This window comes from Podarcis raffonei, chromosome 2 (genome assembly GCF_027172205.1).
Source record: "Podarcis raffonei isolate rPodRaf1 chromosome 2, rPodRaf1.pri, whole genome shotgun sequence".
Lineage (NCBI taxonomy): Eukaryota > Metazoa > Chordata > Lepidosauria > Squamata > Lacertidae > Podarcis > Podarcis raffonei.
The window spans coordinates 90,370,152-90,387,568 of record NC_070603.1 but is presented as its reverse complement, the minus strand read 5'-3'; the positions used below and the strand labels follow the sequence as shown (position 1 = coordinate 90,387,568).

The window sequence follows — 17,417 nt, the reverse complement described above, 5'->3', positions numbered from 1 at the left end:
GGGGGGGAAACCCCAACAGCCGTGTTGTAGCAGTCACATTTATGAGATAGATGGCTTAGGAAAAGTGTCAAGGAGATTGTCTGTTAGAAGAAAAAAGCATACATGGCCTCATTTCGCATTTATGTTGTTCTCATGCCAAATCCAGGAATGGATTTTTTTAAAAAACCTGGGCTTAAAGAGCAGTTTTCAAATGAAAAGGAGAGTCAGCAAAAATGCAAGTTTAGGTGGTGGACCTCACCAAAATCAGGTATGCTGCAGACAACATGTATGAGAAAAGGGGGGGGGGTGTCTCCAATGACTCAAGGGAACCATACCACAAGCAGTAAAGAAAGATTTTACACACACTGGAGAGAAAAATAAAGAAGGTTGGTGGTTTTTCGTTTTACATTTTATTAGTTTGTAGTACATCTCAGAAGCAAGCTAGCATTAAGTGCTCTAGTGCTACAGAATGCCAAATAAACGGCCTCTTGTAAATAATAATAATAATATTATACTGTATGAGGTTTTCTAATGTTATTTTTTCCACAACAATCATGTTTTATGCATATTAAAACCGCCACAAAAGTTGGCAAAACGTCTGTATTCTTTTTTCAAAAAATGAGGTTTGGTTAAGCCAAATCTCTAAGAGATCTCATCAGTAAAGAAATTTGACTGGAATCATATGGCTGATAAATCAGGCAGTGGCAGATCCATCACTTTGTTGTAACTTTGCAAACTATCCCCAAGATTTTCTTTAGTGCAATTGCTCATACCAGGCCTAAGCAGGTTGAAGATGTGGGTGGGAAAGTGAGTCCCAGGTATTATGGAGCAAAGGGGTGATGGGTGGCAAATGATGCAGGTATATGAAAAGCAGGACAGATAAGATTACCTATACAAGTATGTTATATTTTGGAAGTATTCTTAATGCAAGGTAGTATCCAGGAACTTTGCTATTCTTTTCTTCGCTTATGCTTAGGAAGTAACAAGCTGCTTCTAGACTGTTCTGATTTTTGCTTGGTCATTTTCTTATCTGGGAAACTGTTGCTAAAATAAAAGGAAAAAAAGAGAAAAAATTAATCTTAAAACTGAATGTAACAGAAATGGATAGTAGTTATCTTAAGACTTATGAGTCATAAATACAGTGTAGTCTCTGTAAAGATCAAAAAGAATTTCTCCCCATCTTCAGCTTATCGCATCTACATTATGGGCAAAGGCTGATTAAAATAAGGCAATATTAACATAGCCAAAGGTCAGAAGAAACCACTCAGGATTCTCTAATCCGGCCTCCTGCATGCAGCTCAGATATTTATTACAAAAATCAAATTCACATACTTGAGTTTAGCTAAAGCATTCATTATTGAAGGACATCCAGTTCTGATTTTTAAGACTAAATCAGGGAGAACTGAGCAACCCCTCTGTCTCAAAAGTTAATACCCAAAGAGATCACTTTGTACAAATTTTTTAACATTCAATTTCTTTATTATACGACACTGCAGGCCTTATTAAGCCATCTATACTGATGTAGGAGAGAAACCACATGTGGTTGTTTTATAATGGAGATGATGAGTTTGTCCTAATGAACAATACAACAATTTTGAGGGTGCCTGACGGGAGTCATGCAGCCAGTATTGTATCTTTTGGCTTTCCCAACAATGGATCCGGACAGGCGGTTGGAAATACGTCATCAAAGTGGGGATTTGAACAAAATAGCCTTAAGCAATAAAAGCTTATGCCCTAACCTCATGCTGTGTCTTTTCAAACATTAACAGTAATCTGAATATATAATATATGGGGGGGGGGAGAGAAAACTCAAAATCTACAGATGCTTTCAGTCTCCTGCCGTCCAGCCAAGTAAAGTTGTATCCAACGTTAATCACAGCAGATGCATTAAAATTAAAAGTCTTGACTAACTGAGGTCCGTTGACTGCTATGGGTCTACTTTGAGAGTAGAACTGAGTTGGATACAACGTATGGTCCCAGTGCTAATCAGTAATGTGTCGAAAAGACAGGAACAAAGTTATAAGAAGATCAGATAAATGCATTAAAAAAAAATATCTGAAAGGTTAAGAAAATGGTAAAATGTTGCAGAAGTGGAAATGTTAACTGTGATAATGAGGATCAGAAATGGGCAAGCACAGATACAGGGCCTCATGGGGAAATGGCTCCCCCTTTTAATATTACATAAATATACTAGTGACATCTCGTAACATTTAATTTGAAAAGGAATTTCTGCTCAGTCAGAAAAGGTAATTACATTTTCTCCCATGGTAGGATAAAAACCTCAGATTTCAAAATGTAAAGTGCTACTATAAATAAAGGCTACTATTGGAAAGCCAGAAGACAACAGGAGTGAATGCTGAGGAGGAATTTTAAAAGATAAAAGGGTATATTGATCAAAGCCCAAAAATCTATACACAGTCTGCTATAGTGCTGTCATTTTGAAATGTATTATATTCATTTATTTAAGGCGCAGGGAACATGAGGCCCACTATTCTACCTGGCCCATAGTACTATTGCCAGGCCAGGCCCGCTCTTCTCAGGCCACAGTGCTCACCAACCGTGCACCATGCCCTCCTTGACTGCTTTCACCTGACTGGAATGTGCCCTCGAACTATGATAATGTCTCTTTTTTAACTGGCTAAAGAGGTAGGCAGGCAGGCGTCTGTAGAAACCTTTGACATTTTCATGGCTGGAGCGTAGCCTACTGTATAAAATTAAGAGTCACATCCAACAAGGTGCTTGATTTTCACTGGCATGAGATGCCTGGAAGGCTGACCGTGAGGGAAGTGAGGCCTTTGGCTGAAAAGGGTTCCTCACCCCTTAAATATTTTATATACTCAAAATATATAAGGATTTAACTTACGGGGGTTTTAAATTTCCAGTGCACCTTCACAGCAAGTGAAAGCCTCATGCTTTCACTAAGACCTACAGAACCGCCTTATACTCAGTCGCGCTGGTGGTCCATCTTGCCTAGGTGCCACAGCAGCTAATTGTTTATTTAATAAATATCTTTCCTTTCTCTCAGTGCAGGGCCCAAGGCAGCTCACAGCATAAATGAAAACAGATACAACTAAAACACACAAAGAACACAAATGTTTTTTGAAAAGCAATTAAATAAGTAACCCTATTAAAAACACCACTGAAAACCCTCAAAGTGCACACACATCCACACACACAAGTGCAACACCCACTCTCAAGAAGACCTTGTCACAACAGCCCATTAGTGGCCTGCCAGTGAAAAGAAAGCAAAGCCTGGGCCAGCCTAGCCTGCCATGGAATGGAGTTCCACAACCTGAGAGCAGTCCCCAAGGAGGCCCTCTCTCATGTCCTCACCAAATGTGCCTGTGAAGGTGGAGGGGCTGTGAAAAAGATCTTAAACTCCAGACAGGTTTCTAGAGGGAGTTAAGGCCCTTCCAATATGGTTCAATGTTCAACCAGACTCAGAGTCTGCAGCTGAGGAAATGGAACAGGTCCAAGGCTCCGAGTTCGCTATTGGAAACTGGGAAACCCCTGAGCCTAAGGCCAACTGACAGGAACCCACAACATGCTTGCATGTAGGCATACATAATTTTATTTGCATGCCACCTTTCTATAGTTCAAACCGTGATCAAGAAGGCTTACATGAAAAAATCTAGAAACTTAACAAATGTCAGAAAGATCAATAAACAAAACATCAAAAGTACAGAAGCAAAATAAACAATTTCCACATATTATATATAATAATATCTAACATAAAGATACAAAAATGAATAGCAGCCAAAAAACACCCCCACCCTAAACAATATCCCAGTCCAAGAGTACAGCAGCCTCAGGTTTTTGTAGCTGGAGTCAATCAGGGTCCCGCCTTCCCAGGCCAGGTGGAAAAGGCCTGCAAGGCAGGGAAGAGGTCTTCCAGGACTCACATCCAAGATGGTCTCTGGCCTCTTCAGCAACCTGCCATATCACCAGGGCCCTCATGGGTGCCTTTCCCTGAGCCTGAGGAAGTAAATGCATCCCATGGTGCCTCACCGGGTCAGGTGTGAGGTTACAGAATGCAACAGGGGGAGGAGTGATCATCTTCAAGTCAAAGGGTTGGCGCTTTAAGAAACTAAGTTACCACAAGGAGTGGAGGAAATGCTTTAAAATGCTCAGTCTGCTCTCAACCTTCATTGGAGCACATTGCTTCCTTGGAGCTATCCATGGTCCTGCAACTCTTGATCTGCCTTAGCCCATGGGACCCTGCACCAGGTCGGTGGCAATGTACTCTGAAAGGCAACAGTTTCAGTGGTAGCCAATGTGATGCCCTCCCCAGTTGTTCTTGGACTACAACTCCTATCATCCCAAACCTTTGCTGATGGTGGCTAAGGCTGATGGGAGTTGTAGTTCAACAGTGTATCTAGAAGGCACCATGGTGACTACCTTCTTTTAAGTCTCAGAGAGCGGTCTTTCCAGATCCTGCTTTTCAAGGGCACTTTAATTAGAGGGGTTGGACCTCGTACATGTTTGATACATGTGCTATCATTTAGCTCTGGCTCCTCCCTGTGACACAGGGAGCTACTTGATTATATGCCAAAATAAAAGACCATGTAGCTCAGCTGCCACTTTCAATGGCCTCAGGCAAAAATCTTTCAAATATCTGTTCTTCCTTTTATGTCTCATTTGTCCAGGGCTAGGGACATTCCCAAATTAGTCCTCCATTTGTATCTCACCTTTCCTTCAATGCATTCAAGGTTGTTGAGAACAAGCTGCTAGGGAACATACAAATAACCGGAGGTACTCTAGATGCAAATGGTTACGGAGATCAGGTCAGTAGCCATTCTAATGACTGGGACCTGATGATGTGAATGAGGCTCTTTTGCCTATCCATCCCACTACTTGCTCCCTCAACCCCTGCCCCTTCTGGCTTGTACAAGGTGGAGAAGCTGACAGAGTGGGCTCATCAGGTGGCCAAGTATCACTGAGTGAGGGGGTGGTTTGCACCACTTTGAAGGAAGCAATGGTGCACGTGCTCCTGGAAAAGGAACCTTCCTGAACCTAAGATATTTGACAACTACCACCCAGGTGCTAATACCCTCCCCTTTTTAGGAAAGGTGCTTGAAGCAGTGGGGGTGGTTCAGCTGCAGGCACTTTTGGGGAAAGAACTGGACCTGTTCCACTCTTCTTTTCCATTGCCAGGTAAGTGTGTTGAGATCACCATGTAGAACCCACTTAGTTCTGCCACAGCCTGGTGATCCAAAGCAGGCTTCCATATTGATGCTCCATCAGCTTTTGGAGACACAACTGCTTAGGCAAGCATTCCTCTGATCTCCTGACATGCTTTGTGTTCATTGCTGCTTTAACTCTGAAACTCGATGTTTCAGCTGGCTTGTTTTCTTGAACGTTTTCTATGTGCATGTTTATTTTGATGTTTTGATGAAATTATTTCATTGCGCATTGCAATTATGTGTCTTTTGTAACTGGTTTTTATGCTTGTATGCCACTTAGAAGCCATCTTGACAATTAAGCGGTATATAATTGAATAAATAATAAGATGGCAGCGTTAGCAACAATTTTGGTATGTAATCTGGAAGAGGCAATTGTGTGGACCCAATGAAGCACGAGCAATTCCATGGCATATCTGGTCTCACATTCTGTACAGTAATGCTAGGAGTCTTTCTGGGAACTCCCTCCCAAGAGAAGTCTGTCCCATCCCCTCTTTAATAGCCTTTTTTAAGTTGATGAAAACCTTCCTTTTGGATTTTAAAAGACTAATATACTGAATTGGTTTTAGCTGTCTCAGGTTTCTATATAATTTTATTACTGCTGTGTGCTTTTTTTGCTTTTTTAGTATTAGTTTATTAAGTGAGGTTTCAAAATGTTAATTGATGGTTTCACCTCTGATCGTGGGTGTCCTTGTGCTCATCTGACTGTCTGAAGTGAATAAACAAAGTTTCCAAAAATAACTTCCTTATCAAATAATTGAAACCGATTGCAGAGCTATAACAGCCAAGAGAGCCATGAAGTGTACTTACACTAGAGAGAGAACCTTATTCAAAGAAACTTAACAGTCCCTGAGATTACTATCATTTCCCTGTTACCAAGTGGACAGGCAACTATGGACTCACAAGCTCCACCATATGATTCCTCTCATTGCTAACTATTATTTTATAAGAACAGTTTTCACACACAAAATGCTTTCATTTTGCTCGCCATTAAAATGCATGTTTCCATACTGGGGCTGAAGTTCAACATTTTACTCAATGAACTAGGAGAAAATTCTATTTGCACAGAAATATAGAGTGTTGTTGTTGTTGTTGTTATACACCAGAAAAATGATTGTGAAATGTATGGCACTTATTCCTAAGTGAGACGACGTCTTAAATCTGCAAGCCAGTTTCCAGGAATCCAACATCACAGTTTATGCATCATCTCAGTTCTACTGCCAAAGGTTGCACAGGCATCCAGCGTAGCTGTGCCAGACTGGATCACATCAAATTAACACGTAAAGCACTAACTATGCATAATCCCAGAAGGAATGTCTTCCTTTATGGTCACTAATTCCTAGCACATGGTTGCTTCTTCAACTGCAGGACAGTAATTGAACAAGACAATAAAAATTGGACAGAAAACAGAAACCACCGATCTGAAAGTTTAAACATGGCATTTCCCCAAATCAGAACTGAAAAATAAATTTGCTGTTTCGTGCCAGAGGAGAGCTGTTGTACACCTTGGTGCATAGCTTGGATAAACATGTGAAGCAGTGGAAGATGAGTTCCAACAAGAACTCAAAAGATGCATCAAACTTTGCTACAAAAGTTGCTCAGCTAAAATAAGCGATGCAAATGCTCTACTAATAAAATGTATAATTGCTGATGTGCTAATAAGTGTGGTTTCTTTTAAATAAATAAAAACTTAGGATGTGAGTCGATGTGAGTTCTATGGAAATCAATAGACACAATAACTTTGAGCAAATTAAATTAGCCACAGGTTAGAGGGAAAGAAAGGCTTTCTGTGTATACCTGTAGAGGATCTCCTGGCCATTCATGCAACCCTCCTTTTCAAGAGATCTGCAAGTGCTTTTTTTATGGTGACAGAACTATCATGTTATTTATTTGAACAGAACCACAGCATCGGCAAGAGCCCATTTTACACAATGGAAATAACATGTCTCTCCCTCTGCTTCCTGGAAGAAGCAGGTAGCCCAGAATGGCTCCCAGCTCAAGAAGAAAAACATGCAAGTGCATGAAAAATAGATTTCTACAGCCTGCATCACAATTATTTTATAAGGAAACCAATCTCTCTTAATTTTAAGTTATTTCAAACTTTCTTCCTTCTTTATTTTTTTCTGCCAATGGATGGGGACTTGTTTGCTGTAACTTCTGAAACTCTTTGTGACAACCACTGGGGAAAAGTCATGACCCACCTGATGAAGACCAATTATTTAGAGCATGAGACCCTCACAGTCATGCTTGATGGAGAAACAGGAGAGGGCCTTCTTGGTGGCTGCTCCCAGACACCAGAATTCCCTCACTTGAGAATCTCCTTGCTTTTCTTTAAATTTAGAACAATGATTTTCTTTATCCCAGACTGTGGATCCAGACCACTCTGAATGTCCTTCAGCTCTTAAATACAAAGTACGCCAATAAAATTGGATCTTTGGCTAAAGAAAATAAATAAAAGACTTAAGCACACTGAGCTCCAAAGAAATACTCACCCCAGGTCTTAGTAGGTCAGGATCATCTTCCAGGTTGTGGTTTCCCTGTACAAATTCTGCCGTACTTCAGCATCACCAGGACTAACCTTGCAGTGTTTTGAACCCAGTTTGTATTGCATTTCAAATTCTGATTAGTCACAGAGATGGAAAATGTTATATGTGCACCAAGCCTGCACCCACCAGGATTCGTCATGTCACATTTGAATGGATCCTGAAATCTTTCATGAGAAAAACAAACCAGTGTATAGTGGATAATCTTCCCCCTGACATATCAAAATATATCACAAAGGTCCTTAGGTCTGTCTCTCAGTTCTGCCTAACAAAGGAACCTATAATAACAAGAAAAAACATGGCACTGCTACTACATCCACTAGAGTCTACAGAATAGCTGGAATGTTTTTTTAAACACAAAGAAGGGACTTCTGTTATTGCTACTAGCTTAGCTGTCAAAGTAAAATGTGTCATCAAAGTAAAATTATAAATTGCCTTTAGTAGAAACACAAGTTGTTTGATGAACTACTTACAAAATAAGCTGTTATCTAAAAATGACTGCTGAAAGCTAAAATATTCGCACTAAAACATGTTGCATTAGCAAATAGGTGGGTTGCTTCTTTTGGTGGGGGAGAAAGAGGAAGAGAGAGAAAGAGAACCATAGGAAAACCTTACAAGGTAAATCCATAACAATCCAAGAAGCACACACATGCATACTTCATGTAGCTACAACTATCCTCCAAAACGAAGGGTTATCTTTCATATAAGCAAAAGTCTGGTAGAATTTCAGCTACTACTGAACTGGAAAGTAGTATTTAAGCATTGTAGCAAAACTACCAGAAGCTTTACAATGAAATGCTTGCTTTAGCTGAGTTTTCTGAATATCTCTGAATAATTCTGTTCCCAAAACCATTACATTTCAGTTTCAATGTCTGAACATTTCCCATTGTTTGTGAGTCACGATTTTTATTTTTGTTTCTTATTTTTACTAGCAGCAAAGAAAATACAATTCCAAGAATCAATTTTGTTGGGATTTTAATTTTACCAAGGAATGCGTCCTTGAAATAAAAACCTGGCTGATGGTTAAATAAATGAAAAACACACAGCTGTCTGATGAGCATTTTTCATTTGATTCACATTTTCATTTTATTCAATTGATGATAAATTGTATGGCCTGGAAAATATCAAAATGTTGTATGCATTTAAATTCCTTGATGTGCCCAGCCCTGAAATTTACAACACAGCAAAATCAAATGATGTAAAAATAAGTCTAACAATAGGATTTTTCAAATGTCACTAAAACAAACACAAACCCTGCACCAACTAAATTAAACCTTCCATAAATCCACTGCCCTTCTATCCACTAGAGAGCAAGGATAACTAACATGGTGCCCTCCAGAACTTGTTGACTACAATTCCCATCATCCCTGACCATTAGCCATGCTGGATGGGGCTGATGGGAGTTATAGTCCAACAACAGGGGGGCACCATCTTGGCTACCCTGCACTAGAGAAACAGACTAACTACATGGGAATCAGGTCCAAGGAGATCATAGCAGGCAGGTTAGGAAAGAATAATGGATTCTGGAAAATATTCATGGTAAGACTTGGGGAGGAAGCAAAGTACAAAAGTTGCAGTCACACTGGACAGCTATCTTCTCCTATGGCACCAACAAAGATCAGAATGAAGGCAAATCTGAAGACAAAGATGGCAAACTTAAGGAGCGTTCTTTGTTGATTTTAAAACTTTGCATGGTTTACAAAAGAAGAAGTAGAAAATAGGGTGGGTGGGTACAAGATAGCTGTTTATTCCGAAAGGAGTCCCATGTAACCAATTTACATACTGACAAAGACAGGGCATAAAATCCAACTAATCAAAACTGTAACAATCCTCAGATTCTCACCCATTTCATCCTATTACTTGCATTATGATAATGCAGCTTTGAGTGCCCTGCAAGACGTTTTCCACTGTAAGAACAGGATGCTTACTTTACTCAGCGGATCGCTGGCCTGATCCAGTAGGCTCTTCTCATGTTCTTATGTCCTGTGAGTGCTTTAGATGAATGCATTCCAGTCTTTGTCTACAAGGTATGGAGCATTCCCTTAAGCTAACTAACTGTTAGAATCCGCCCCCTTTTTATGCAATGAGGTGTGGAGAACTAAGAATGATGTTGGCTTTTCCGATATAGCTTTTGGAAGCCTAGTTTTGCATGCAGGATCTGATCTAGATTACCTGTGACTTCTACCTACTGGATAACTTGCATCTATTGAAGGACCTGGAAAGAATCAAGAGGGATTTTCCACTTCCGCTTACTACTACCTGCTTCTCTTGGTTTCTTTGCTCCGACTCTAGAATTGCCTCTGGGTGTCATCTATTTAACACACACCAGTTTGAAAATGTTTGTAACAAGCACTTTTTGTGGAGCCTTCTGGGCATAACACCTTGCTCCAGACAGTGAAGAGAAGCATTTGCCTAAAGATTTGTGAAATGTTCTGCTTTCTTATTCTTTTCACAAGTTTTAGAACTATTTGCTTCCTTTATGTCTTGATGCCAAAGGGACCCAGATTTCCTTTAAAATAAACTCAATATTACTTTTTAATTGCATATTCTGCCTTGGGGGTTTTCGAGCAATTGTGCACTGACGCCATCCAGATATTATTCATGTATCCAGTCTGGTACAGTCTGGAAGTATCATGCACGCTAGACTGATATATAGAAAATATTAGGGTTTTTATTATATCTATTTTTTACACAAGAGGATTTTTGGAGGCTTTCCTGCAGCCTCTGGGATTTTCATTTTTAGGAAATTAGGTGGAAGGACAGAAAGGTCAGGGAGAAAATCCTGTTTCATCACCAACAACACTGCCACCGTCTTCTAAAGCACAGGGCATTTTCTAAGCTCTGACCAAGATTAACAGTTAAAATAGTCCCTGCCCACGAGATCACAATCTAATAAAGAGAAAGGGAGAAAGTAATGGAAAGGGGGAAGAAAGCAAACAAATTCAGGTGCCTGTGCTTGAAGCTACATAACATCAGCATCATGATCTAGTCAGGTGGGCCTTCCTGCATGTGCTTAGTCCTCTGTCAGCCCTCAGCGCTCTGGCTAATGCCAGAATCCAGCTCAGAGGTCCCAGGGAGACTGGTTGCTGGGGTCAAATGTTCTTTCTGGAAGGGTGGGGGAATCAAGCTCCCTGCGGCTGTTCCTTCTCTGGCCAATGGATGGCAGCCAGGCTAATATTCTTACCATTGATGTCCTTCCTGAGAGGAAGCCACCCATTAGCCCTTGGGCCCCTGCTGATGGCCAGGATGTCATGGATCCTTCAAAAACTGTGTTTTCAGATGACAGGCATTTCATCTCTTAGCACAGCCACAGGAATAAAGCCTCAGTTTTGTGTTCTGTGTGTGCCCCCCTAGCAAAACAAAATTTTTGCATCTGCTTACAGTTGATGGCGATCAAGTTCTGAAACTGGATTAAATTAGTGGTTTAATCCAGTAACAAAGAAGTACTCCAAACAAGTGTTGAACTGCCTATGGGAGCAGACAGGGGGAGCAAAACATGTCAATCAAGAATGCAGTTAAAGGTAAAGGTAAAGGTGCCCATGCCCGTACGGGCCAGTCTTGACAGACTCTAGGGTTGTGCACTCATCTCACTCTAGAGGCCGGGAGCCAGCGCTGTCAGCAGACACTTCCGGGTCACGTGGCCAGCGTGACGAAGCTGCTCTGGTGAACCAGAGCAGCACATGGAAACGCCGTTTACCTTCCCGCTGTAAAGCGGTACCTATTTATCTACTTCCACTTAAGGGTGCTTTCGAACTGCTAGGTGGGCAGGAGCTGGGACCGAACGACGGGAGCTCACCCCGCGGCTGGGATTCGAACCGCCAACCATGCGATCGGCAAGTCCTAGGCGCTGAGGTTTTACCCACAGCGCCACCCGCATCCCTGAATGCAGTTACCTTTCGCTAACTTAAAAAAAAGAAGAGATGGGGGCTCTAAGACAACTGAGCAAGGAGAAAAGTGGCAGAGAATAGAAGCCACAGCCAATGCATAGAAAGGATGGGGCAGCGCATGTGTTGTCCTCTAGATTTTGTGAGGCTACATCTCCTCTGATCCTTGGCCACTGGCCATGCTGGCTGCAGCTGGCGGGGTCCAACAACATCAGGAGGGAAGTATGTGGGTTACCACAGCTGTAAGGGGGCAAAATGCCAGTCCATGTGACAAAACCATGCAACCGTTTCCCCACCTTCAATTTTCTTATTGTGACAGACATATGAAGTTGGCTATTAAAGAGAGATGCAGGGCTACTTACTGGAATTATTCAAGGCTAGCAGTTGGAATCCAAACTGGAATCACAGTTTGACAGTGCACTGTAGGCCTTCAAAGAAATACACTCTTTTGCAGCTCTTAAACTCTTCTTTAATGCTTAAACTAGAAACTGCTCTCCTCAAAACTTCCTCTATTTTTGGTCTGCATTCACGCTCATTCCAAGGGTCTGGAGCCAAGCAAACAAGACATTTGCCTACTGTGTTCAATTTACTGGCATCTTTTGTGCTTGTCGAACTACCAACCCACTCCAGCATTTTGCTTACGTAAGTCGCAACAGCAGCCAAAAAATTCGGATCTAAGATTATTCCCCCCCCCTCACCAAGGGAGATCATGTCTGACATCAAATCGATAAAGCTAAAAATAATTTTTGACACATAGCATGGATAGATGGTAAAGGTAACTGATTCTGTATCTGAATGTGATGTTTGGAGAAAAATAAGACAATTGATTTTCTACTCCAACTTTTTTTAATAAAAAAAAACACTAACTTGATTGAACATTATTCCAATGGCACAGTTTCATTTGCTTTTTCCAAGAAAGCATCCACTGAGCATTCTTTATGGCAAGGAAGAAAATTATGTGGAGATTACTTTCGCATATTAAGAAACCAGAAATAATTTTTTAAAAAACTGGTTTTACATAAACATCACTGAGCAGAGAAGTATGCTTTACAGATGCACAGAACAACATAACAAATATTTAGAAACCTACCCATCACCAGCCTGTGGGATTGACAATTTAGAATTTCATATTCTTATAAATGTGTGAATTTAAATTCTTTTGTTTTGTTTCAGTCTTTTAGATTTCATTACCTTAAGTTTCTTAAGTGGGGATTAACTATAATTTGGAGATTTGATGATTCACCTTAAAGACTAGTAAAACAGGGACTTGTATGAATTCCCTCTCACCATACTAATCCAGTGATAGTTTTGATATTGCCATGGGCGCTATCACATCATAAAAAACCCCATCCGTTCTCCTAAGTCTTGAAAGAAACCTGCAAATGTCAGGCAGGCAATGACTCTCCTCAGCTGAAATTCTAAGAATCTGTGTAGCCCAGCTACAGAAAAACAGGACTGTCCAAAGATTGCAGCACACAGCACTGAATCTCTCTGCTGCCCCTTTAACTAGGTAAGGAGCTGGGCAGACCAGAAGTGGAAAAGAGGCAAGACATGGGAGGGGAAGACTCAAGGCGAGGCTGTCAGCAGAAGAAAGGGGAAGCTGCTGACACAACTCCAGCAGGTTCTTGGCAAAGGGAGTAGGAGTCTTGAGCCTGGGAGCAAAGAAGGCACAACGAGGAAGGAAAGATCAGGTGGGTGCCTTTAGCACAAAAGAGGTGGTCTGAAGTAAAGGGTAAAGAGGTAAAGGGTAAAGGAAGGGTAAAGAGCAGGGCTTGGGGCTTCGGTGGCGAGCCAGGAGAGGGAAGAACTAGGCAAGAAACTTTGTCCCAGGCGGTTGGAGAGATGGGGGGGGGGGAGTGAGGTTTCAGCATTGACTGTAACCTATCTTTCAGATATTGTCCCAACCTTTTCCAGTTCTAATTATGATTTATCATGTGCTCGTATATAGCTCGGATATAGCGATAAACAACTACCTGACATTCAGAAGACATCTGAAGGCAGCCCTGTTCAGGGAAGTTTTTAATATGTGACATTTTAGTGTATTTTTCATCTTTGTTGGAAGCCGCCCAGAGTGGCTGGGGAAACCCAGCCAGATGGGCGGGGTACAAATAATAAATTATTATTATTATTATTATTATATAGTGGAAAGTAGTTTTGAACACTAAAGTAGGAAAACATATATACAACTAAGGATTCTTATCTACAGTGCAAATATATTCTGTAAACTATCGTAAAAATATTGAGCACAGGCACAGATGCGTAGCAAGGTGAGGTAGTACCCGGTGGGGAAATTTTTTTGTCACCCCCCCCACACACATTGACAACTTGGGGTAGGCTTGGGAGTTGCAGGTGGGTGGCGCATTGAATATCACCTGCGGGCGCGTCGGCCACCCACGACTCCCAAGCCTCCCCCAAGCTGTCAAAATGAAGGCAAAGCGGCGCAGCTCCCCCCTTCCCCCAACGGCTCAGGGTAGTCTTGGGAGTCGCGGAGGGACAGTGAGCAAAATGTCACCCCTCAGCGATGACACCCAGGGCGGTCCATCGCCCCACATCCCCTTCCCTATGCCTCTGCTTATGCAAACTGAAAAATACTGTTCTAAATTTGTGCTAAAAATGTCACTCTATTTATATGGCTGTTTTTAGTCTTTGTGTATTTTAAAGTAAAATTGTTGTGTAATTTTATCTTTTTTAAAGTCCCGTGGCCATCCAAATAAAATGTTATGGTTCTTTCCAGTTATAATTTTTTTAAGAAAGATTTTTCAACTATAAACTGAGTTCAGCCACCTCTGCAGGTCATTCACAAAGAAATAATGGATCACGTGGTGCTGCTTCCAGCGGTTAGTTCCAGTAAAACATATTAATATACTAAATGCATTGCTCTCCTCCAGAGATTCCACTTAACGGCAATTCAGAGAAGGAGCAGTCCACGCAGTAACAACTGGAAAGGGAGGGAAAGCTCTGGCTCTTGTTTTGGAAAAGCAATTTTCACAGCTTTCTCACCATGGCCAACTGTGCATCACAAGCTCACAAACTCTCAGTCGTGAGGGTGGGCAGAACATTGCGGCCACCTCTAAAACTTCTTTTGACATTGTAAATATTAAAGCATAAAGAAGTGGAGAAAAGAAATCATAGAATCATAGAGTTACAATAGACCACAAGGGCCATGGAGTCCAACCCCCTGCCAAGCAGGAAACACCATCAGAGCACTCCTGACATATGGTTGTCAAGCCTCTGCTTAAAGACCTCCAAAGAAGGAGACTCCACCACACTCCTTGGGAGCAAATTCCACTATCGAACAGCTCTTACTGTCAGGAAGTTCTTCCTAATGTTTAGGCGGAATCTTCTTTCTTGTAGTTTGGATCCATTGCTCCGTGTCCGCTTCTCTGGAGCAGCAGAAAACAACCTTTCTCCCTCCTCTATATGACATCCTTTTATATATTTGAACATGGCTATCATATCACCCCTTAACCTCCTCTTTTCCAGGCTAAACATGCCCAGCTCCATTAGCCGTTCCTCATAAGGCATCGTTTCCAGGCCTTTGACCATTTTGGCTGCCCTCCTCTGGACAAACTCATGACCAAGAACTCATCTAAACCAGACTTTCTCAACATGGAGCTCTACAGATGTTGTAAGCTATACAGCCCCATCATACATCTGGAACATACCAGGTTGAAGAAGGCTGATCTAAACTGTATATCCACACTGATCTTTTCAATAGGCCAACTGGCATGGTCTAGAGCAGAGTTTTTCAAACTGTGATCCAAGATTCATTCAGGTGATCTGCAGCATGTCTGTAAAAATGCAATTAAAGATTATACAGAATCTAGCACAGGACATTCCAATTGCTACAATGGGCAGAAAAGTGGTCCATATTACTGGAAAGGTTTGGGAACCACTGGTCTAGAGACACACAATGTAGTTCTGTTAGTGAACCAGGTTTGACACTGCCAGCTGCCTGAGTGGGAGACTTTACCTGGGCAAAAGAGTAGCATCCACCGTAGTTAATGAACAAAACCATTCACCTCCTTTACAGACTGAGGCTTCATCCTATGCATGCTTACCTGGGAGTAAGCCCCATTAAATACAGTGGGATTTACTTCTGACTAAACACACATGGGATTACAGTGCAGCCATCTTACATATTCTTGTAGAATGACTTAAATTGCTGCTGAAAGAAGTAATTATTTCCTCGGAGGATTAACATTTGTTAATATGGTCTCGGATGCAAAACCCTCATTTGCGTTCTCTCTTGAAACCACCCCATCCCTTAATATCCTTGAATAAGGGTGCTGCATTCTGCGTCATACTAGAGCAGATTGGATCAAAATGATTATTCTACAAAAGAACATTTCTGCCACACAATGGGAAAAGCAAAAGCAATTTAAGTTTTACGCATGCTTTCTGCCTAATTTGGTGTTGAGCAAACTACCTCCCAAGTGATGTTATTGCACTTAGAAATGTTATTAGCTACCATCTTCCAAACTGAATCTAACTGCCAGGTTCACAACAGCCTCAAAATCTTACTGACTTGGAGAAGATCTGCAAAGAGGAGTGGGACAAAATACCTCCTGAGATGTGTGCAAACCTGGTGGCCACCTACAAGAAATGTCTGACCTCTATAATTGCCAACAAGGGTTTTGCCACCAAGTACTAAGAACAGATCGTGAAGCTGAGGCTCCAATACTTTGGCCACCTCATGAGAAGAGACGACTCACTGGAAAAGACCCCGATGTTGGGAAAGATGGAGGGCACAAGGAGAAGGGGACGACAGAGGACGAGATGGTTGGACAGTGTTCTCAAAGCTACCAGCATGAGTTTGACCAAACTGCAGGAAGCAGTGGAAGACAGGAGTGCCTGGCGTGCTCTGGTCCATGGGGTCACAAAGAGTCGGACACGACTAAACGACAACTAAGTCATCTTTTGCAAAGGGAACAAATACTTATTTCACTCATTATAATGCACATCAATCTCTGACTTTTAACTAGTTGAGTGCTGCAGAACCACCTCATCTATTTTCTTTGTCCAGAATTAGGGAGTTTGTATATGCAGACTATAGAGAGCGCTAACACAAACACTGCTCAAATTGAAAGTCCCCCCCCCGATGGCGAAACAAGATAGGAGAGACATGCTTTTCTTTTCTTTTCTGATTTTCAAGATCGGAACTCTTTCACCACATTGCCCTTGCCCTTTCCTTACCCATTTCACACAGTACACAACAAGGAGGCTGCAAATTATCAACCATTATTAGTGTACAAGGACCTGGCAGTGTGAGCCAGCCCTGATCGACACGGTGATGACTAACAACACATTCATCTCACAGTTGTACCTGTACTGACAACACTCTCAAATGTTCCGCTTTATGCATTAACAACTAAGCTCCCCAAACTGCCTTGGCAAGAGATGGGCAGCCCATGAATCTTCCATTCAGCTTCCACAAGAATACACCATCTGGAGAGGCAACCTGAAGAAAGGACAAGGCACAGCATAATCCAGATGCAAAGCAGTCTGTGGGAAATTCTATGCCTGCAGAGATTTTGAGGCTTCTCCTTTTGAAAACAGCAATGGCCAGGGTTCTCCCAAGGACCCCTTCACATCTTCCATCAACCCTGACCATTGTTCATGTTGGCTGGGGCTCAGTTCAACAACATCTGGAGGGTACCAGGTTGGGGAAGATTCTGTTCAACATCCTGTTTCCAAAAGCCACTAGCCAAATGGGTCTGAGAAGTCCACAAGAAGGGCCTGAAGGACATCAGCCCCTCCTGCTTTCTGCCACAATCCCACAACAAACGGCATTCAGGAAATTCTGAAATCCGAAGATCCCAGCTAGCAAT

At 41.8% G+C, this 17,417-nt stretch overlaps 1 protein-coding gene across 1 annotated transcript in view; it reads right to left on the bottom strand.

The window, feature by feature from the left end:
* Positions 1-370: 370 nt before the first annotated feature.
* RAD18 (RAD18 E3 ubiquitin protein ligase) overlaps positions 371-17,417 on the bottom strand; it is a 105,659-nt gene continuing 88,612 nt past the window's right edge. The window contains exon 13 of the mRNA XM_053378110.1: positions 371-1,023. Coding sequence (XP_053234085.1) covers positions 930-1,023 — 94 coding nt within the window. The 3' untranslated portion in view covers positions 371-929. The remainder of the gene's footprint in view (positions 1,024-17,417) is intronic.